Here is a 24,570-nt window from a genome sequence, read left to right as displayed (position 1 = left end):
AATATAATTATTTTAGGATAACATATCCAACGAACATGAACTAATTGATCTACAACTTACTTGTGAAAATAGTTCCTTTGAAGTGCACTAATTTATCCAAATAACATCTTTGCTCTTCTCTAATAAAAGCTTGCATCATATGTATCCAAGCATAACATGCATATTGTTCATCTCACCCAATTAAAGAAAATATATTTACTTTATACCACTTACAAATAATTAATTAGGTTGACCTATTGGAGCTTCCCCAATGTGTATTTAATCACATAGGGCCATGCTAAGGCATACATGCCTTTATAAGCATCTATACAATCATTAAATAACATTTTCGACACATTACAATAATAATATAACATTTTCCAATGATATTACACACACTTCAATAACATAGTCGGCTACTAGTAAAATGCATCGCACATTACACACTAGAGACCTTCCCAAAATAATCCAAATGCCTCTCACTTATGAGGACACACACATGAACAAGTCTTCTACCATCTTCCACATTCACCAAAATTAATTCTTGTTCACTGATAAGTTTTATTATTATTTATTTATTTTAAATTTATAGAAAAAATATCTTCAACTATCTTTATCATGATTTCTTGTACATTGATATGCTACCAGTCTTCACGAAACAATTTGTAATTCAACCAAAAATCACATAAAGTATAAGAACATAGACATGATGTCTACACTCATTTTGATACACAATGTTAGCTTGCATGATCAAATGAGTCAACCATTGTCCTCATTGAGTTGATAACCGGTCTACAATATATAGAATTTGAGTATGTCATGAACTAAATAACATATGTTGACAAACCTTCCATTAATACAATATCTCTAGAATACTCCCATGTGGTAACAATATCCTTTATTGCTAATAGAGCTTGCCTTAGACGTCAAGCCCTAGTTGAGGAATCAACCTTAAATTGAAATAGTTATGAATGAAAGAATTCTAACATGTAGTATAAGTAAATCTATTAATGGAGAATATTTTACTAATATTGATGCAGTTATGTTTAAAATATGATCCAAATATGTTAATGCAACAATCTTGACTAAACACAAAGATCAAAAGAAAATCATGTAATACAAAACCTCATTTGAGTGGATGCTTGTAATTTGCCTCAATGATGGATTTGATGAATTTGAATGAAGATGGATCTCCTTGATGGCCAACTCCACTATTTGTAATGAAGAAAGAAGCTAGCTGTAGAAGAAGGAATGTATGATGAAGATGCTGGAAAGATTCATAATGCCTTAATTACTTGAAGACTCCTTCAACACACAAACTCGATTGCTTGAGACTGAATTCTTATGAAAATTTGTGGATTTTGTATAGGATAATGGATGATCAAATGAAGGGAATAAGCCTCCTTTTATAATAATTTTGGGCATCGAAATCGAAAGGGCCAACTACACAAAGCCGAAAAATGACAATATTTTGCATCAAGCTTGGGAACCAATAGAAATTAACCTCCTAAATAAGGATATACCTCAACCCTTACCTAGAGGTACAAACTCCTAGGTAGGAGCTCCAAGTCCAAGACATATTGAGGGTTAGGGGAAACATGATGAAATATGCAAGAAATGTTGAAAATGCATTTAAATCATGTTTTTTGTGATTAGAGGAATAAATAAAAAAGTCATGCATAGAAATTAATGTCAACATAACATTTTGAGAAAGATTAGAAGAAGAAAAAGGACCTTGTTTTAAGTAATTAAATGCAAAAAAAGGTCATTATGTACCAAACCACACTAAGGAGGGCTAAAAGGTCTTACAACTCGTAAGTTTAAGATGATATAATGTTTGTTATATGTTTTTGCATTCTGTAAGTATTTATCGATTTAGTAAATCTTTAAATATTTACCAATTTAATAAAAGTTTAAGAATGTGATTGTGAATAACCAATCCACCCACCTCTTTCTCAGTCGACCTATTCAACAGTACCATCAATTCAATTTTTTTTATAAAATAAATAAATAAAATAAAAAATAAAAATTATATCATAATGTCATGGTTAATAGCAATTTTCACGAATGAAAAGCATCATTACTACTCAGCCTTCCATGGAATTGTTATAATGCATCACATTACAACCTTCAAGACCAAAATTTAAAGCATATAGAACATATACAACCTTTATTTTTTAAGATAGCCCAAATTATCCTTTCAAGACAACAAGAAAGCATGACATCATCACAACAACTAAATTGATTTAACTAATGATAAATTTAAAGAAAGTACATGAGGCTTAACTAATCATTAACAACATATTGGATTATTAAATTATATTGGCATTAAATAGGCACACGTATGACATTAGTGCTATATCTAAAAAAGTTTAACAAATGACCATTTTGAAGACAATATATTAGGCTTCACCATTAAGTTACAACAATCTCACTATAAAATAGTTTTGACATTCCATAGACATATTGTATTTCAAACACAAACTATCTACAAATATGTAAAGTTACAAAGTTTTTTAAAAATAAATTTACTTATAATACAATGAACTTTTAGATGTTGACATAAAATGTCTAGTTTTTTTTCTTCTATTTGTCTAAAATGTAAAATTACATGGTTTACATGTTCATGATAGGTTCTCTTAGAGCATATTTTTGACTTGGTGCACTACTTAGAATTGTTGCTTTCCTAATAATGTTTGAAGTGACAAGGTACATGGATCCCAAGCAATTTCACATTGGACACAATGGATAACTAATTGCCTAGCTCTCATATTTCTTGCAATCTAATACAATTATTATTTTTTAAATAATTTTCATTGTTATACATTCCACATTTAATTAAAAAATCATTAAAGAATATCATAGATACAAAGAACTATGAACTATTAAACACAAACATAGATGAGCCAATTTTATTACCATATTTTTATCTATAGCTACAAACTATTATAATGCAATAAAATGAATATTTATTTCAAATTAATTTGGTAAATTATATTTTTAGCTTAACTATTATATAATTTTAAATATTTATTATGTTCTATTGATTTATTTTTCATATGTTTTATATTCTTATTCAACATATAAAGCTAATCTTTGTGAATTATCTATGATTTAGTTTCAGTTCTCAATTCTATTAATTTAATTTCTTATTTATTATAAGGATTGTTATTAAATATTATTTTAATTAGTTTATGGCTATAATCATTCTATATAATTTTAATAATAAAATAATGAAATTGAAAAAATAAAATATTTTAGAAAATGATATTAAAGATAATTGAAATGCAATTGAATAATATTACAATATATCTTTTTATTTTTAATATAAAAATATTTTTAATTTTAAGAATATTTTTAAATATAAAAATAAATTACAAGCTTTAAAATAATTGAAACTTTATTTTACATTTTATATTTATTATTTTACTGTAATGCTAATAGGCAAGTCCTTTCTTTTTCTCAGCGAAGATGGCTTTGAATTGATATTAAGATATTTATGAATTTGCAACTAATTTAAAGAAAGTCCACGAGTCTTCTCTAAATGTGAGCTCTATTATAGGACATTGTGTTGGTTGATCTCACATTTTAACTTTAATTTTTGTGAATATTTCTTTGTATTTCTTGTAATTGGCGTGAAATATTGGGTATAAATTGTTATATTTTGTTCATATTTTGTCTTTGAGTATAAATTTTTATACTTTGTTCATATTTTGTAATATTTTGTTTTGCAGCATTGAGGCTATTTCTAATATCTTGCAAAACATGATTGTAATAACATATTTTCATAATTTTATAATATTACAATATTATATTTGCACTACAAAATTACATAATTATTACGTCAAGTACTTAGCCACTATGTGGCACTTGTTTTCCATATTACAATTTTTTTTCAAAAGAACAAAATTACAAAACAAAACAAATTCTCATTATGTGACACTATTTACTTTTTATTCCTTTGTATTTCCAAATCCTTCAAGATCTAAGAAGAAGAAGTTTTCTTCATTCCATAAGATGCTCCATCAATGCTTAATGCTTAAGATCACAATATTTTCTTAGAGAATATTGTATAATTTTATTTTTTCCATTCAAAATCTTTTCTCCAAATACAAAATTAACTAAATCAAATTTATAAAATACAAATCAAACATAAAATGAAAGATCTAATGCTAAAATCTTATGCGCAAAATATTAAAATCTCCTACCAAACTTTTAGAATAAATCCACACTATTTGTTTGATGGTCCCATTCTGTTAAGCTGTTGACTCTATTAAATATATATTAATAATAATAAATATCTTCCTGATGAATTAAAAACAACACTTCAGAATATACCTTGATTCGTTCACTTTAAAGAAAATAAGTTTTCAAAAAAAAAGATTTGCAGATGTTGTAAGGTGGATGCAGAATACCAAATTGACAGATTGACTGGTCCACGGAGAGTTTTTACCTCCTGAACGATAGAAATTATTGATTCATCCATTCATTTATGGATCTTCTGTTCATCGATGAAAGAAGAGACAAGAGAGCGAAGTCCTGGACATGCCCATCTTCAGAGTCACAGTCACGGTCACTTGTCAGTGTCCATGTCAATGTCTCGGCCTGGCTGCCACCGACACTCCCTTTACACGCCTATCACATACACACGCCACTTTTTATTCCCTTTTTCACCTGCCCTAATAAAACAATAAAACGTTCACCATAATTCAAGAATTCCCTCTGTAAAAACCCAAATCCCCACCTGCCCCCAAAAATTCTTAAAAGGGAATGCAACAATGCACTGAATCGACGGTGGAGATTCTCAAGTACAACACTTGCAGCGATGTGGGGCAGCTATGTGCCATGTGTCCTACTTTTCCCCTCGATTCTCTCTGTGCTGTTACCCTGCTCCAACGTTTATAACATTGAAAACAATAAACAATTCACACTTCTCTGCGTGTTTCACCGGCCACTGGGTTAAATTAAGCACCAACGCGGCCTCCACGAAACAGAGGAGAGTCGTTTAGGGTTTATAGGAAGGAAAAGTGAATGCCCAATATTTTATAAAGACTGATCTGTTAGAATAAATGTAGTCTTTATACACTGGTTTGGTGGGCCTGTTACGGTTTGGGCCTTAACTGTTTGACGTTTCCGGTACAGTGCTTTCAAGCAGGATTTGTAGGCGCAAAGAGGTCCCACTCACACATTATCACTATCATTGCATCCGCGATCTTTTTGGTCAATCTTTTGCAAATGCCACTCCATGTAAAAATTGCATTGCCGGCTCAGTTCTGTTGCACGAATAACATGGAGTTGGTCGATTTGGTGATATAGTCTTTGTTACTTCGCTTGAGCTGCCAGATTTCTAACGGAAGTGAACCAGGAAGAATGCCCATAAGTTTAAAAGGGGTATTCTACTCTGTTTGGGTAGATTTCATGGGCATCTTGGTAGATGGGTTTAGCTCCCTAGACAAAACCAAAATGCACGGTTCTTTTTAAAGCCTTGAGCTAGAGGCAAGGGGGTTGAAGTTCGAAGAAGATGGAGAGGCGGAAGTCGACGATTTGGCTCTTCATCACCTCCATTTTAGCGGTCATTGTGGCACCTTTGCCAGTTGCTGGACTCACCAATGCACCAGACGGTAGGATGCATTCAACTCTTACCACTAATTAAACTAGAAAAATCGAATTACTTGTCATGTTAGGCCACTAGTTTTGCTGGGTGATACCAAAATTACTTTGAGATTCCAATTTTTATACTATTTAATACTCGCCCCACTGAAGCACAGGGTAATATGGTCTAAATTCGCTGAAAAGAGCATACAAGCTCTACAAGCATAGAAGCTCTTCAATCTCTTTGCCAAATGCAACGATTTCGGTTTCCTTAAACCTGATGAATATACTACCTTTTTTTTCCTGGCTTGCGATAATATTTGGCAAATGCTCTTAAAATTTTGACTGTGATAATATTACGAGTTTAATATCTCAGCAATTTCTGTTGGAGAGCTCGTGGATTAATATGGTAGGTGGGTTTTTAGTCTGAAATTTCTTTTTAGAGCTTTTGAATCTGAACATTCCACAACTGTGTGTTTTGCCGAGTATAGTTTGAGGAGAATGAAGAACTTGGATTGGAGATAAGGTGTGGACATTTTAGCGACACTGGTTTGGGCTGCCCGTGTTTAGCATTGTCTTCATCTCGTGCACATAATGAAGGATTGCTTATTTGTTGCTAAAAACAAGTTAATCTCGACAAATTGTCTGGTGCATGATTATGATTTTAAACTCTTTAAAGTGCAGATTAACCCAGATCAATAAGTAGTTTATGATTAATCAACAGTGAAGAGCTTCTGGCGAAATTCATGTACATTTGATTTTCAATTCAATGTATAGTATTACTCTCTGTGGTGATTACGTGATAATGACATATTTCGAGTATGTTGCTTGTTTCACTTCCATGTATTTTTTTTAGATCACTTTATTGCATTGTAACTAGAAAGTTATGAATGACAGGGACTATCTGAAACAGATATATTGGGAGTTGTTCGTAAATGCTTCCTTTTATATAAAAATGTTTTGTCATTGCATTGGCAATAGATAGAAACAATGTTGTACATAAAAGATAACGTCAGTGATGGTTTTGTTTATCCAATATGTCAGATTTGTAGTATTCTGATTTACACTATGCTTTGGATGGATTTTCAGTTTCCGCTTTGACAAACCTCTACACCAGCCTAAATTCTCCGTCTCAACTTACTGGGTGGAATGCAACTGGAGGAGATCCATGTGGCCAGTCATGGAAAGGAGTATCTTGTTCTGGATCCGCTGTCACGACAATGTAGTTAACTGCGCTTCTTGAGAAACCCAGCACGTTTTAATAAAATTGTGTTTACTTGATTAGCTTAGAAAAGATGATACGTACTGTCTATTTTTCTTAATATATCTTAAAAGATTTATACCCGAATAAAATAAGAAGATATAAGTGTGGTGATTGAATTTGAACAGAAAATTATCTGGTCTAGGGCTGACGGGATCATTGGGTTACGAGCTTTCAAGTCTTTCCTCCGTGACACATTTGTAAGAAATCTATTTTGATGACATTTTTTTTCAACAATTAAGTTGGAGATGTTTGTGACTAATGACATTTATATGATTACGTTGCTTGAGTTTTGTTTTGTGACACAGAGATATGAGCAACAACAACATCCAAAGTACCATCCCATACCAGCTTCCTTCCAATGTTACATATCTGTGAGTTAGAAGACTGAGTAGATTTTATATCTTCATCTAAAGTTCTTAATTCACCTCAGAACGATACTGATACATTATGCTTTTCTGCTGTTTGCTGTATGTAGCAATCTTGCTGGCAATAGCTTTACCGATGTGCTTCCTTATTCAATTTCGGAGTTGACTTCACTCAACTATTTGTAAGTTAAAGAGAACAAATTTCCACAATCCATTATATTGTACTGGTATGTTTCTGGATTCGATTGTGTTAAGATTGTGTTAAGATCTTAACACAATCGAATCCAGAAACATACCAGTACAATATTTGTAAGTTCTTTAGTAAACTTTTATTCTTCTGTTATCAGGGTCGGTATTAATAAGTCTGTCAGCTATATCGGCATATACATTAGCAATATGATCATGCACAGCATCACTAAAAGCATTTACATATAACTTTTATCAACTTATTCGGTGCATATATGAAGACATTTTTTTGAGATGGATTGCATTGTCTGCAGGAATGTGAGTCACAATTCCCTCTCAGGTCAGCTCTCAGACATCTTTCGCAAGCTTTTGAACCTTTATACCTTGTAAGATATTATACTCTTAACGATAACTTCTGATTTTGCATTTAATTTTTTAATCGCATAACGTGTTCCCAATCAAGGCTACAGGCTATCAATTCAAATTAGGATTAGTATGCAAATAGGCATTTTTATGGTCTTCTATACAGTAAAGGATTTGATTGCAACTTTGGATGATGGCCTTGGAGAGTATAGCTTATATATATTCAATATAGTGAAGAATTGAATCCTAGAATACTACTACACAAGTCATTTGCGCACAATGATTGTTATCTTTCCTTAAAGAATAAAGATGGTTTGGTTGCCTCTTTTTTGCCAATGTCAAAGCACATCCTTGTTTTGTTTAATTAGATTGTAACTGAGAGGTTGATTTATGCTACGTGATAAACCCATTTGTAGCTGTTTGCAACCAGTATGAAATTTAGGCAGACTTCCTAGATTGGGAAACAGCAAAATGAGATCTGATTTATCTAATAATAGAAGATGCTGAAGCTCCAATTTTTTTGAAACTCTTCTATTGAAACTATAGTCAAAATCAAATCCCCACTAAGAATTTTCTTCTTGGCATAAATGGCTGGATACAATGATTGTTGGAAAATGAAGAATATAAGACAGGAAAACTAAAAAGGGCCCGTTTGGTTGCTGGAATAGGAATAGGAAATTAGGAATACGTATTTCTATTTTCCATTTGGTGTGTCTATTGGGATAGGGAATAGGAATACATATTCCCATTTTCCCTCTAAAATGAGCTTATGTCCATTCCAAAAAATATCTGTTATTGGAATAGCCATTCCTATTCCCAATGTGCATTCCTATTCTCAATTCCTATGCCTGCAACCAAATGGAAATTATTGCAAGAAATTTGAAATAGACCAATTATATTATGATTTTTCCTAAGCTTTTGGCCCTTGGGATTTATACAAGGATGGATATGCTATTATAACATTTTTTTACCCTAGGTACAATATAGGTTCATGTGTGATTTTTCTCTAAGGTATTGAAATTTGCACGATGATGGGTACAAGCTTGGGTATGGTAGTTGATATTTTTACCCTCTAGGTATCGTATATGTTTGTTACAGAAATATTATACTATATTCTGATGTAATAAAAATATTCATACTTGTAATTGCTAACAAATAGAATATTTGAATACATCATAATTTGCAATAAAGAAAATACTTATACTTGCAATAAAAAATACTCATAAATGCGTAATTCAGCGATTTGCCAAATGTCAATAAAAAATGTAAATTACAATTAATATTCAATGAATCAATACTCTTCATAGTGCTCTTTACGGGAGCATTAGAGTCAACATTTGGTTTCCTTTTAACCACAATAATCTATAATGCCACTCATAGTAGCCATGTCATTTGCAGAAGCTGCTTCACTCATAGAGATTGACAAGCTATGCAATAGGTGCACTAAAGAGTTAGACCACAATTTCTTGTCGCCTCCTAACTATAACAAGGATTCTTATGTGACAAGAGACACAAAGTGGACTGCAGAAAAACCAAATCCTTAGTCTTATTTGCAATCAAAAGTTGTGCTTAACTAAGTGGATAAAGACGTAAATACTCCAATTCTTTTCAGTTGAAGGACTCCCAGCCTACTGAATTTGCATGTACCATTTATATTCATAAAACAAAAATTATTAAATAAGGATGCTAAAAAATAAAAACTTGAATACTTGAGATAGAACTTTTATAGCAAGAGTTTATAGCTAATAGAGCCTTGGACATGCAGGTATGACTATTCATTTTTATCTTTCTTTTATTCATTTGAAAGACTACACATGTTATGATTATTTGAAGATATGAAGTGCAGGAAGTTAATAAAGACAACATTGTGTTAATCAACATTTATGAATAATCTTTGGAATGCAGTCTTGTACTCGGTAGCAACCTTTTCATCTCTATATTTTGCTAACATCCTTGACAAAATGAATCTCTTTGCTATAGAACTATGGGGTTGAAGAAAATGTTAGGAGTGCATGTTTGGTCATTTTTGTTTTAACAATTAATAACAATCTCTTACAATTTTTTGAAAATGTTTTTTTTTGTAGTCTATAATTTTCCCAAGTTATAAATACCAAAATCTTGGCCCTAGATCACAATTTTAAATTGAAACAAGGTAGGGTTGAAGATAATTTTCAATTGGATTGAGACCGTACAAACAAGTCACAGTACAAACAAGTTAGGAATCATTTACAACCTTAACTCATAAAATAATTTTTTATGATTAGAAATAAGCATATATTAGAAGTATATATCGAATCGCAAGATTGTTTAAATTAGTTTTAGAAGGCTCAACCACAAAAGAGCTAAGGTAGGGTGACTTGGTAGGGCGCCCTACAAATCCTCTATCCTAGGCCCAAGAGTGGACATACCATCCTTCTTGGCCTCATGTGGCCTGTGCCATCCATATGAGGTGGAGTACCTATTGAGGTGTGCTATAACTGTTCTCCTCGATCTTGCTACTTCAATCATACTTCCCATGATTGAACATACTTAATTCATTAGTTTACCATGATAGAGAGCACGAGGAGCATTCATAGTAGGGTCCTTTGGAAGTCCATAAATTCTACCCAAAGACTACCCTTTGTACTTTTTTGGCCCCATGGGACTCCCAATCTTATACCATGGGTGACATACTTAAAAGATGACCCCATCATTGTTCCCCTACTTGTAATGTCCTAGTTTCTTCAGAATGGCTGACCTTGAAAATCAATAAGTACATATAAAAAATTTAATATTGTTCTTGTATTCTGAATATGTAATAAATATTTATCAAGAATATATACAAATTGGTAATGAGTAGATATAGATAATATTTATTGTGCTATGCTAAGTAGTCATAACAACAATCCATCATTAGTCAGTCTTGTGCAAATATAAATGGCATTTATCATGCCATGTATTAGAAACTTATACCAAAGACCACATTATATGTTTGAATGTACCGTGCATTATTGATTAGTAATGTTGAATCTATGGTTTTCTTCTCTTGATCGATTTTCTTCTTGCTTATCTCTAATGCCTTCCTCGAGCCAATTTTTGAGCATATTGTCCTTATATTGTCCTTTGTGACATGGGAAGGACACGTCCCTTTCTTTGGTTGTGTCCTTTTGTGCGAGTGGTACCCTTTCATTGTATCTTTACCTTTTGTAACTATTGTTTATTTAATATAAACCACCCCTTGACAAATGATTATTTCATGAGACTTTTATTAATAGGATCATTGGTATTGCTACTAGTCTCCAAGCATAGCTGCTCTATTATATAGATCGCTGTTTCTTACTTAGGTATCATTTTTTACTATACTGACCTCTCTTATCTCTGGGCATTGTTTACTTCCTTAGGATTAACGTGTTTTCAGAAAAATGAAAAGTCTTATTTTATGATACAATTTTCTGATATGTAGGCGTTTTCAGAAAAATGTGAATTCTTATTTTATAAGACAATTTTCTGATATTTAGTTTATTTTCTATGGCAGGGATAGGACATAGTCATTCTTTTTGACTTATATTATAATCCTTATTTATACAACCATGGAGTCCATGCCATCATAATATGGTCAACTTATATGACTTGGCAAAACTCAAACTATATTCCACACGAGCCCATTTCGGATCATTGAGAGGCTTTTATCATGGTCCTTAATTTTTCAACCACGGAGTCCATGCCATCATAATATGGTTGATTTGTATGACCACAACTAATTATACGCATGAGAGGCTTATTGAAACCCAAAATATGTTCCACATGAGCCCATTTTGGATCATTGAGAGGCTTTGATTATGTTTCCTAATTTTTCAACTATGAAGTCCATGCCATCATAATTTTCATTTAAACATAGTTGACTTGCATGAGCACAACTAATCATACTCATGGTTGGCTTGCACGAGCACAACTAATCATACTCAACTCATAATATATCCTACACAAACCCACTGCTAATCATTGAGAATCAACGCTTTAAGCTCTCTCCCCACTACTAGTCATCTAGAATCAATGCTTTGAGCTCTCTTTGTATGTTATTGCCTTCTTTGTATTCACTAAAGAGTGTTGATGATTCTGGTGCTAAATGCCTCTTGCACCTTCACAATCACAAGACTATCATATGTGATATGAATCGAGTCTTGATAACCTACCTGCAGTGTAAAAAGTAAAAATGGAATTAAAAGACAAAAGAGCACATGCCATATCAAATCTTAAAAGAACTAAACATTTACCAAAAAATAATGTTAGCTTGAATAACTCGAAATTGGAGGCTTGTAACATATAACTTGTGGTGCTAAATACCTCTTGCACCTTCTCAAGACTATTGCGTGTGAGATGAATTGAGTCTTGACAACCAACCGTGGTGTAAAAATAAAATGGAATTAAAAGATAAAGAAGTATATGCCATATTGATTTTTAAAAGAATTAGAGATTTACTAAAAAATAATATTAATTTAAACAACTTGAAGTTGGAGAAGGTCCTAAAGATGGCTTGTAACATATGATAGTTTGTAATGTCCCTATTTTGGGATGATCCTAGAACTTGCCCTAAAATCACTTATTCATTTAAAATAAGAGATGTAACTCAATGAGATACAATTTACCATTTAACAATTTCCTTTCCAATATCAATTTTGGCTCAACAAGTACAATGATGGTAGACAACATTTGAAATATAATTCATAAATCAATAATTTATATTTAGGGTTAAGTTTCCAATCACCCATTATAAGCACATACAACAATAATCATCTTGTCTTAGTCATATATATATATTTATATATAATGGAATAACCATCCATGGTTCCATTGCCCATAATCATATTTGGGGTTTGGAGAGAATCCACAAAGGGTGCTCGGTTATTGTTTAGCTCAATTATTCCCAAGAGCGTGCAACGCTTGACCAAGACAACTTGCCCCTTAACCCACAATTGGAGGAACATTCCATGATGACTCAATCCCTTGGGACAGGGTACTTAATTTGAAGGAACCAGAATTATAGAGGTAGATTGTTCAAGCCCAAGAGTGCACAACGCTCAACCAAGAGAGTTCACCCAATGGCCACAAGAGGAGGGACATCCTATGATGATTCAATCTCTTGGGATGTGCTACTTAACTTAGGGGCACCTATGTCTACTATCTTCCCCTAACATATTTGGTTCCATTCCTTGTATGATTATTTATTTCACTTCTCACAACCAACCATCACAGGGATTGGAGAGGATAACACAAAGGGGTGCTTGAGGCGATCCATAACCAAGCCTAAGGGTGCAAAGCATCCAATCAATAGAAATCGACCCTTTGGCCCACAAGTGGCAAGAACATCCAACCAAGACAATTCTTTCCAACTTGGAGTGGGCTATTTAGAGGGGATTGCTAGATTTAGTTGTGAAGCCACTAAGGTCAAAATAACTGAAGAAAACAAGACAAGAATTCAGATACGAACAAAACTCAACACTCCCCTAGCATTGAACTAGTACTCATGAATAGATGAGCTAGTGAATTTAGCACAAGGAGAGGTGAGTGTTGTTTATATAGCAAAATATGGGCAAACAAATCCAAGAGGAAATAATAACGTCCAACAACCCAAAATAGGACAGAGTTTTGCTTACTTGGTAAATGCCAAATACATGGCTATGCCAGCTCAAGTAAAAACAAAGAAATGGTTATGTGAGGTGGCAAAAATTTTTGGTAGAGAGTGAGACATTGAACTACCCAAAGGTGGGTGTGAGACATGTAATTATAGGATTGTGCCACGTGTCCTCTTGGTAACCTTTCTAACACGTGCAGGAAAAATAAATAATCCGCTATTAACATAAGGAAAATAAATACCTACATTAATCCCACCCCCCTCCCCACCCTCCATCCTTCTTGCAAGTTTATTTTAGGTGGGTGGGAAGCCACAAAGATGTGTTTTGGCTACAAAGCCATGTTAGGTACTCTTGTACAAAACAAACTTTCACAAACAAAGGAAAGGACAAAAGCCAGTGGGACAAAACTCCTTCCCAAAAGAGAGAAGAAAACAAGTTTCCCAATAGAAAAAAGAATCCCATGTAGGGAAGTTATTCCCTTGGAAATAGAAAGGATAAGGACTATGTAGCCTTCCCACAAGTAATCAATTGTGCCAATGGTTGGTGAAACTGGGTATAAAAGGTGGATAATGATTGTCGAACAACATTCCTCCCCTTAGGAAGAAACGAAACCAAAGGTGCACGCAAACTATCTCCCCAATCTTGAAAGGAATATAAAGGAAGAAAATGCAAAATGTATGAAGCCTTTAAATGTCGCTCACATATCTCCATGTTAATGCTGCAAATCAGGTGTTCTTGACCACACTAATGAAAATGCCGATATTGAACCTATTAGAGATGTATGTAGAATGCGCTTCAAAGATTTAGGTATCTTGTCTGAAGATAAAGATATTTCCCGTAAATGTTGGTCAAAAGTATCAACACTCATGTCAAACTATGATGACTGATCATGTGGAGAATGAATAAGAGGCCCCAAAGCTTCCTTCACAACAATAAAGAAAAATAAACTCCATCACAGACAAGATGCATGTTATGAATAGTTTCTTCCAATTCTGAAATATGAGACTCCATAAACAAACCTGCAATGTTTGTCAAGTAGTCAACCCCTGGAGTTGGAAGATGAAGTGTTTCGTGCTACATTGAGTCACAAGTAGCCATGAATGTAGCAACACAAGTATCCTTAAAAAATGGTTCAAGAATTGGATTTGATGTGAGAATACCCAAGTTCAAGTTTTCATAGTTCTCAAAATCAAAGTTCACATTGGGAGTATGGAGTATGATCAACAATCAAAGGATTACTAGGTGCAAACTCTAAAAATATATATAATTGAGATGAATGATCAACCACCCTAGTAGCAATTATCTCTTTGATTTTCAAGTCTTGAATGATAATCGAATTACGTGTGAATTCCATAGTCTTCCCTGTTCCAATGCAAGTGATTTGATAGGTGGAAAGAAGTTTGTTTGACAAATGAGGTACACAGAAAGCATCATTGAAGGTGCCTTCCCCAATATCAATAGAACCCTTTCCAGTTACACTCATCTAAGTGTTGGTGCCCATTAGAATAGGTTACATAACAACAAGGCTCAAAAGAAGAGAACATAGAGTGTGTAAAAGCCATATGATAAGTGCTAGAATCTAGGAGCCATTTCCCAAATTCAGAACTTGTAGAAGCACAAAGAGCGTTACCTTTACCTTTACTTGCTTCAGAAGCAAGCCGTGCATGACCTTTTACCTTATTAAATCTTCATTGTATTGAATTGGAAGAAGTTGACCCAGAAATTGTAGAAGGAAGATCAATAATGTTCTTAATAAGATGTTTCAGTTCATCAATATCCTTCTTCTAACAAGAATATTCATCATGTCCAATCCTCTTGCAGTTTGCACAAGTAGGCTTCTCCTTTTTGAATGAATCATCTTTCAATAATGATTTCTCATGTGCGCGATACTTATGTGGCTTTATCTTCAATTGCTTTTGCTTCTTTCTAGAGCCCTTTTCTAGATTCCTTGTTTAGCCATCAAAGCATGTGGCTGAGAATCTAGATGACTCAAGAAGGAAGCTCTCTTAACAAGTTGTAAACCAACTATGTATCCTCCTTCTCAATTTCACATTCTTTACATTTGTGTTCTTAGCTCATTTGCTCTAGCGACAAAGTCTTGGATTGTATCAAATTTTTTACGGTCCAAATTTAGAAGATCACTTATAAGTGTGTAACCTCGAATGCCATCAACTTGACTATACAATTTGCTAAGTTTATCCAAAGCTTTCTTGATTGTCTTAAACTTATCAATGTGAAAGATAAGATCAGGAGATATATATTTTATTATTTTCCTATCGTTCCAAGAGCCATAGAACCTTTGATTAGCCATTCTATTTTCAGATTAGGATTATTAATTGTTTTGAAATGGTGCCATCGACATAATGATTTAAAATTTTTTCCATTAGTTTACTCCATGTACTTACTTTCCAAGTTGCATAATTATGTGGAGTTAAAGAGTAGAAATTTAGGAGAATCTGTAATTGAAATGAAAGAGTGTAAGAAAGTGGATCAGAAACACACACACCACAAGAGACACCCACCTTTCTCACTCAATCAAGGATCTTCCACCAACAAAAAATGATCATGGCACTTTGTAAATCAGCATGTTTACAATGTTGAAGTTGTTTGTTTTACAATGTCCCAATATGGGCTCAAATATTGTAAGTACAATAAAATCTCTGGATTACATCCTCAAAATGGCACCAGTGTGCAATGCTCGGAAAAATATGAACTTTAAAAAAAAGAAACATCTCAATCTGAGGTTGTATATGAAAGTGACGTCCATTTGAAGTTGCAAAAATGGGAATTGTCCTATATATCTTATTAGAAAACCAAATTCTTGGAAAAATGGGATCGCTAGAGCAAAAACTGACCACTCTATTATGAAGAGTGTGGAATTCTGTCCCAATTAAAAAAAAAAAAAAAAACTAATTATACCTCTGTATGCCTAGGATATTGTACTTAGAAGAGTGGGTGTAAAATTAAAAAATTTAATGTTGGTGAGGGGTCCAAAATTTGAAAAATCAGCCTTTGTCAAATTTAGCTGGAACTGTTGTTGAATTTAAGAGATTTGCCAAAATACAAGTCCATCAACTGGTTCAAAGAGTTGCCACATTTGGTTTGATTGTCAACTTAATGTAGCATATGATCAAATATGAAATCTCCACAAAAGTTGGAAAACCTCCAAACTTGATGCCAAATCTAGTACAAAGGTCAAGCACTAGATTGGTGGTACAAAACACAAGGGCACAACAATCCGAGAAAATTTTGATAGGTTTTGAATTTTGTTTAATTAAAGGATCAAATTGTTTCAGAAAAGTTGGGGCCCACAACACACACTTAGGCGCACACAGTGTACAAGAGAGCCCACAAATGCAAACATACACAACACAAGGTGCAAGTCTTTAGTTTTATGTGTAGGTTTCAGTGCAATAGGCACGAGGTTTATCATTTTGAAATTTTTAAACAATAAAAGATATCTAATTCATGGTGGGGGCTATGCCACATGCTACTCAAAGGTATCCAAATTTGACTTTCTCAAAATTGACAAATTGATAGATGATCCTTAAGTTTTTGGTCCTTCAAGACACATTGGTGCAGTTCGTTTGGCCTCAAAATGCCTTGAAAAGTCAGCTAACCTTCGGATTTGGTGATTGTTATTGAACCTGCACTAAATTCACATCTGGTGTCCAGTCTAGACAAAACATAAGGCTATTTTGATTTTCTCAGCTGCTCTAAACTCAATGGTGAGCTGAGATTTCCTTTGGGAAAGCTCCCAAGGTACTTGAACTGTAAAGCAAGAGACAATAAACCCCCAGAAACTGTAGTTCCTTCAAGTGATTCTTAATGCAATCATTGGATGCAAGAGAAAATAATACTTGCTTTTGAGAATGAAAACACTCTATATTTCCAACAATATGGTAACCCACAACTCACAACTTCCTCTGGTACCATGCTAGATTTAGTTGTAATGCCTCCCAAGATCAAAATGACTGAATGAAAGCAAGACAAGAATCCAGATATGAACAATACTCGGCACTTCCCTAGTACTTAACTAGCACTCATGAATAGATGAGTTAGTGAACTATAGAAAGGGAGAGGTGAGGGTTGTTTATATAGCAAAACACGGGCAAATAAATCCAAGAGGAGTAATAACTCCCAACCTCCCAAAATTGGAGAGAGTTTTACCTACTTGGTAAATGCCGAATACATGGTTATGCCAACTCAGGTAAAGACAGAGAAAGAAATGGTAATGGGAGGTGGCAAATATTTTCAAAAGAGTGTGAGACATTTAACTACCCAAAGGTGGTTGTGAATCACACATGTAACTGTAGGATTATGTCATGTGCCCTCCTAACCATTCTAATACCTAACTATTGCAGACTTATTCCTGGTACCATGTTAGATTTAGTTGTGAAGCCTCCCAAGATCAAAATGACTGAAAGAAAGCAAGACAATAATCCAGATATGAACAATACTCAGCACTCCTCTAGCACTGAACTAGCACTCATGAATAGATGAGTTAGTGAACTAAAGACAGGGAGAGGTGAGGGTTGTTTATATAGCAAAACATGGGCAAATAAATCCAAGAGGAATAATAACTCCCAACAACCCAAAATAGGGGGGAGTTTTACCTACTTGATAAATGCTAAATACATGGTTATGCCAACTTAGGCAAAGACAAAGAAAGAAATGGTTATGGGATGGTGAGACATTCAACTACCCAAAGGTGGTTGTGAATGACACGTGTAATTGTAGGATTATGCCATGTGCCCTCCTAACCATTCTAATACCTAAGCAAGCTCAATAATATGTGCAGAAAAAAAAAATTCCCTACTAACATAAGGAAAATAAATACCTACACTAATAGGGACCCTATATCATTCCTCCCAAATGCATCTCCTTCCTTGCCAATACATGATTGTTTCCTTGGGATAATAAATAAATTAAGACAAATGAATAATTAGCATTTTATATAAGAAATTATATGTTAGAATATCTTCATCATGCATACACTAAGCATACACTCGTGCATACTACTGTTTAACAAGAATGCTATTGCCTGCATTACCTAGTAATCTCTGATTTGATTCATCTCTGTGCCTTGATATCAAATGGACTGATCTGCTCTTAAGATCACCATTGCTAATTGGATTGATTGTCATCATGGCTTCCCTCCATACTGGCCTTTTACCTTTTATCTTGATATCGCTTGAAGAGACAACTCTTGGAAGTTTTTTTTCATATGAGATGCATAGAACCTTTCTCATCAGACGTTTCCCTTCAATATTTACCTAGGTATTAATTAATAACATTAGTAAATTTCTTTTTACTCCTGCAGTTATATGCTAATCCTTTATACTGGCTATTAACATGATCACCCCCTTTTTACTTCAATCTCTGCTGTATATATGAATGCCAATCGTTTCCTTATCCGTTGGCTTAACATATTACTTCCTAGAAAATCGTAGAGTCTTATAACTAAGATACTTTTCTCTGTCATTGATATCTTACTGGTTGTATTGGAAATGTTGGGAGTTCTAATAGTTGATGATTGCTGCTGAAATCTGAATTGAAGGGCTTGACTGCTTGAATTGATTCTTCATTTCGGTATGATTTCCTTTTCAGAATGCAACTCTTAATTGTTATGATCTGAAAACTTTATTGTTGATGGTCTCACCCTCCTCAAATGAATTGTCTCTCCTTCTATATCTTTCATTTGGACTCTTCATAAATCTCATTGCCCATGCAAGAGTTCCACCTCTTCAAGCACTTCCTTAACAAGATTAATCTAGTTTTAATTTGGTTATTGCTAATAATTATATTCTCTTAGCCAGTCATCTTTAGGTAAATTGTTAACACTTTAACTTCTTCTAATCTAGTCAGCCCTCATTGAATTGCTAATCTTCTTCATAAATTGCATTGTCTATATTTTCAGTTATTTATGAATATTATGATCTCTTTACGTAGGGCATGAAAGCCCGGCCTGCCCAAAACTAACCGTTGGAGATTCATCATTCTTGGATCCTCAATGGGATATAATTAGCTTTCATAGCACAAATCTAATATTAATTCAAGGCATGTATCTTTTGCTTGAATTCAAATGGGAGTTATCTTAACCAATGATAGCAAATGTGCAAGGTTCGTGATTTTAAGACAAGTGTCCTCGTATCTTATCCTCTTGTCAATTTTCTGGTTATATTGATGGTGTAATCATATCTCTTTTTCATAAAGCAAGGGTGAACTTCCCATATATTAAGAAGAGGATTAGATGCATGACACACATCTATGACCTTGGTTTTATCTCTTGATTGTCCTTTTAGCCACTACCTATATCATTGTGTAGCTTAGTTGAACACTACACTATTTTTCAGTAGTTCTTGTCATTTGATGTAATCCTCTTTGACTTGTAGGCTAAGAGGATCAAAGCTTTGAGATCAATTGTAATGTCCTTATCTTGGGATAAGTGTAGATCGTGCCCTGAAATAACAAGTTCACTTTTAAATGAGGAATATAGCTCATTAAGATATAGCCAACAATTTAATAATTTCTCTCCAATGTCAATTTTGGTTTAGCATTGAGAATAATGTTAGACAACATTTGAGATGTAATTCATAAGACTAATTATTTCTATTTAAGATTATTAGGGATCCAATCAATAATTATAAGCACATACAACAACAATCATCTTATTGTTAGATAAATCGTACAATAACCATCCATGGTTCCATTTCCCATAATTAATCATATTTAGGGTTTGAAGGGGAAATCCATAAAGGGTGTTTGGTTTCTATTCAGCTCAATTAAGCTTAAGAGTGCACAACACCTAACCGAGACAACTTGCCCCTTAGCCTACAATTGGAGGAATATCCCATGATGATTCAATCCCTTGGGATGGGCTACTTAATTTAAGGGAACCCAAATTATAGAGGAAGACTATGCAACCCCATTGAGCCCAAGAGCATGCAATGCGTGACCAAGACGACTCATCCCTTGACCCACAAGCGGAGGAATATTGTGTGATGATTTAATCCCTTGGGGTGAGCTACTTAAATCCGAAGGAACCCATGTCTACCACCTCTCCCTAACATTTTTCCTTCCATTCCTTATTGTTAATGTTTTAGCATCAGTAGAAGTAAATGATGCTTACTTGATATACTTATCAGTGTTTATGTTTTTAGACAAACTGTCATTGCTACTTATTAAAACACATGTGTGTGTGTGTGTGTGTGTGTGTGTGTGTTTGGATTAATATATGCTTCCAACACATTGCCTATCGGCAGTATGATCAACTACATATCAAACCAGTAAGGCAATTGCTGTTTGTACTGGCACATTAATGATATGTTATTAGGCTTATTACTTGCATTGTTATCGGGCTCATTACTTGTATTGAGATTGGGCTCATTACTTATAATTAGTTTCTCTTGACTAATGGACAGTTAGGGCTCATTACTTATAATTAGTTTCTCTTGACTAATGGACAGTTAGTCATGTCACCGAAGAGGCATGACTCTACGGGGGTCATGACTCTCCGTCTACATATTTAAAGAGAGCAGATTGCTGAGGAATGTAATCAATTCACGGCATCAGAGGGTCCAGCGATCTGCAAGTAATACCTTGCTATTATTTTCAGTATTTCTTACTTAAATCTAACCTGCAGTAGCATACAGCATTCAGATCACATTCAGCATACAGTTGATATTCTCAGTGAATTACAAAAGGGAGATACTGAACCAGATCAGTAAGAGATCATCATTATTTGAAGACATACTCTGCTCTTCTATAGTGCAAGTAAGAGTTCCATTTCATTGTAATCGTTTTATCTATCAGAGATCCATAAAAATTAACATGGTATCAGTGCCATTCTGATAAGAAAAACCATTAGACAAAAAAATAAAATCTAAAATCTCAGATTTTTAGAAGAAAAAGGGGCTAAAACTTTAATCATTAAAATGGTGAATCATGTGAGACTAAAAGATAGGCTTAAGGGTGCATCTAATTTCTCTTCATGGAAAATTAGAGTAATGATAATATTAAGGGAAATAGAATTAGAAGAATTCATTGAATCAAACATGTCTATACCTGAAAATGGGCCAAAGAAAGTAACACGGAAAAGACATAATAACAAAGCCATGAAAATCATTATAGATTCTGTAAAAGATCATAACCTACCATCCATATCTATTCACAAGACTGCATTTGAAATGTTCTCCACAATTTGAGATACATTTGAAATTAACAATGCTAGTGGAGTATTAACTCCAAAACAAGATCTACTATATATAAAGATGAAAAATGGAAAATCTATCACCTCATACTTCTAAAGAATTTCTGAACTAAAAGATCAACTTGCAACAATGGACAATCGAGTTGATGACAAAGAACTCAGCATGATAGCATTGAGAGGTCTTCCACTATCATGGGAAACATTTATTCGAGGATTAAGCTCTTGACCCGAACTTCTAAAATTTGATATATTAAAAAATGAATGCACTCAAGAAGAATCTAGATTAGTTTCAAGAGGACTAAGCACAAATCAAGAGGGAGAAATTCAAGCACTTCATGTAAAAACAAATAAGAAGAGAAAATTCAAATACAACAACAAGAAGCCTAACAAATCTTACAAGCAACGTAATTGGTCAAAAGTTAGAGGTTTTAAATGTGACAAAATTGATCACCCCCACAAATTCTGTCCTGAAAAGAAGAGAATTCAAGCAGCCTTAGCAGAAATCAAAGAAGAGGGTGAAGAGAGAAGAAAGAGAAAACTATGCTTTTACTTAGCCCTTTCAAGTGAATTAAACTCTAATAACAATACTTGGATCATTGATAGTGGAGCATCTCGACACATCACTGGTTTTAAAGACAAATTTGAAACCTTTTCTGAACAAATCTCAGAAGAAGTCATCATTGGAGATAACTCTACTCATCCTATTAGAGGAATTGGTTCTTGTTCAATTCAACTAAATTCAGGAATTACACAACTCAAGAATGTTTTATATGTACCGGGAATAAAAAGAAACCTAGTCTCTATTTTTGGTTTTGCTGATCAAAGTTTCAGAATCACTTTTCAAGAGGACAAAGTTCTATCTTGGCCCAAGAACTCTAATATTAAGAAAGCCATTTCTATTGGATTTAGAGATGAAAGTCTTTATAAACTTTGTAATAGTCAAAATACAAAACTAGCTCTGAATCATGAAACTACAAACTCCACTAAAATTTGACACAGGAGGCTAGGTCATCTTCACTATCGGGCATTACCTAGGTTTACCTAGTCCAAAAACTGATTATTTAAGTATTTGCAAAGGATGTGCCTTAGGAAAAAATACTAAGCAGTCATTCCTTAAAAGTGATCACAAATCTAAATCCATCCTTCAGCTGATCCACACGGATCTTTGCGGCCCTATGTACAAGCCTTCACTTAAGGGGTGCTTCTTCTATATAATATTTATTGATGATTACTCTAGAAGAACTTGGATCTATTTTCTAAAACAGAAAGAATCAGCTGAAGTCTTATCTAAATTCAAAGCATTAGTTGAAAACCAATTAGGACAAAAAATTAAAACACTAAGGTTAGATAATGGAGGTGAATACATTTTTTGACATTTTTAAGAATTTTTGCATTACTCTTGGGATTAAGAGGAAGTTTTTTGTACCTTATTATCCTCAACAGAATGGAATTGTTGAACGTAAAAATAGGTCAATTGTTGAATCCGCTAGAGCAATGATGCACGATCAAAATCTTCATTATTCATTTTGGGCTGAAGCATCTAACACTATAGTTTACATCCAAAACAAATGTCCACACTCAGTATTAGCCACTCCAGAAGAGGTATTCATAGACATTACACCTGACCTAGGTCATCTAAGAATATTTGGATGTCTAGTTTATATTCACATATTTAAAGAGAAAAGAACAAAACTATAACCTTTTGGGAAGAAGGGAATATTTATTGAATATAGTGAAACAACAAAAGGATACAGGATCTTCATTCCAGGTCAAAGAACAATTGAGATTAGCAAAGATGTGAAATTTGAAGAAGATTCTGCCTTTAAAATTTCTAGAAACAGTGATGAATCTATTACTGAGTCTATTCTTGAAGAAGATCAACAAACAAAATTTGAGAGGGAGAATGATTCTAAACCTTCCTCTTCCACTATGTCTAATCATGAAGATTCTGAAAATATCAATAATAAAAAGAGGCCACTCTGGGCTAGGAAAATGATAGAAGAAAATCATGTTGAACATAATGAAGTAATGCGAGAGAGCAAAAGAACAAGAAATCAATCATGTTATGTTGCATTGTTAACTGAACTTATAAAAACAAAACCTTCTAGTGGTAAAGAAGCACTTTCACATCAGTCTTGAAAAGAAGCAATGATTGAAGTATATAACTCTATATTAAAAAATGATGTATGGGATGTTGTACCAAGACCTAAGAACAAATCAGTTGTTTCTTCCAAATAGCTGTTTAAAATTAAACATGCATCTGATGGCAACATTGAAAAATACAAAGCCAGGTTTTTAGCACGAGGTTTCTCACAAAAAGAAGGCATCAATTATGAAGAAACATTTGCTACAGTTGCTAGATATACTTTAGTCAGAACCATCCTGGCTATTGCAACATCCAAGGGATGGAAGGTACGTCAAATTGATGTCAAAACAACATTCCTTAATGGCAAGATTGAAGAAGAAGTTTATATCGAGCAACCAGAAGGATTCAGTACTCATGACAGCAAAACTCATGTCTGTAAGTTAAAGAAAGCACTTTATGGTCTCAAAAAGGCTCCCAGAGCTTGGTATGAAAGGATAGACAACTACCTACTGAAGTTTAGGATATTCCAAAAATGAAGCTGATCCCAACTTATATTTCAAAACAGATGGCGATGATATAATTATTCTTGTGTTATATGTTGATGATTTGTTGATAACAGGTGTGGAACATCTCATAAAGAAATGCAAACAAGAGCTCACAACAGAGTTTGAAATGAAAGACTGAGGTCTACTTCACTACTTTCTTGGATTAGAAGTCTGGCAACAGGATAACTGCATTATTTTGAATCAGGGAAATATACAGTTGATATCTTAACAAAATTTGGAATGATGGAATGTAAATCAACAACTACTCCTATGGAAGTAAATCTACACAAGTTGAAAGATGATATGATCAAATCATAACCTACAAATCCTACTTACTACAGGCAGATTATTGGATCATTAATGTAT

The 24,570-nt window shown here is 33.7% G+C and overlaps 1 protein-coding gene across 2 annotated transcripts in view; it reads left to right on the top strand.

The window, feature by feature from the left end:
* The first annotated feature begins 4,735 nt into the window (after nt 1-4,735).
* Nucleotides 4,736-24,570, top strand: part of LOC149562188 (protein STRUBBELIG-RECEPTOR FAMILY 8-like) — a 61,056-nt gene continuing 41,221 nt past the window's right edge. The window contains exons 1-6 of one of the 2 annotated variants that reach the window (XM_089825731.1): nt 4,736-5,600; nt 6,661-6,793; nt 6,961-7,032; nt 7,141-7,206; nt 7,311-7,382; nt 7,701-7,772. In XM_089825731.1, the coding sequence (XP_089681857.1) occupies nt 5,501-5,600; nt 6,661-6,793; nt 6,961-7,032; nt 7,141-7,206; nt 7,311-7,382; nt 7,701-7,772 (515 nt within the window). In that variant the 5' untranslated portion in view covers nt 4,736-5,500. Of the gene's footprint in view, nt 5,601-6,660; nt 6,794-6,960; nt 7,033-7,122; nt 7,207-7,310; nt 7,383-7,700; nt 7,773-24,570 lie in introns of both variants that reach the window. The other variant, XM_089825732.1, reaches the window with a different exon arrangement.

The sequence above is a fragment of the Cupressus sempervirens genome, chromosome 4, assembly GCF_028749045.1.
Source record: "Cupressus sempervirens isolate cs-2001-9-10 chromosome 4, ASM2874904v1, whole genome shotgun sequence".
Classification (NCBI taxonomy): Eukaryota; Viridiplantae; Streptophyta; class Pinopsida; order Cupressales; family Cupressaceae; genus Cupressus; species Cupressus sempervirens.
The sequence above is the reverse complement of the archived record's forward strand: the minus strand, read 5'-3'. Positions and strand labels throughout refer to the sequence as shown.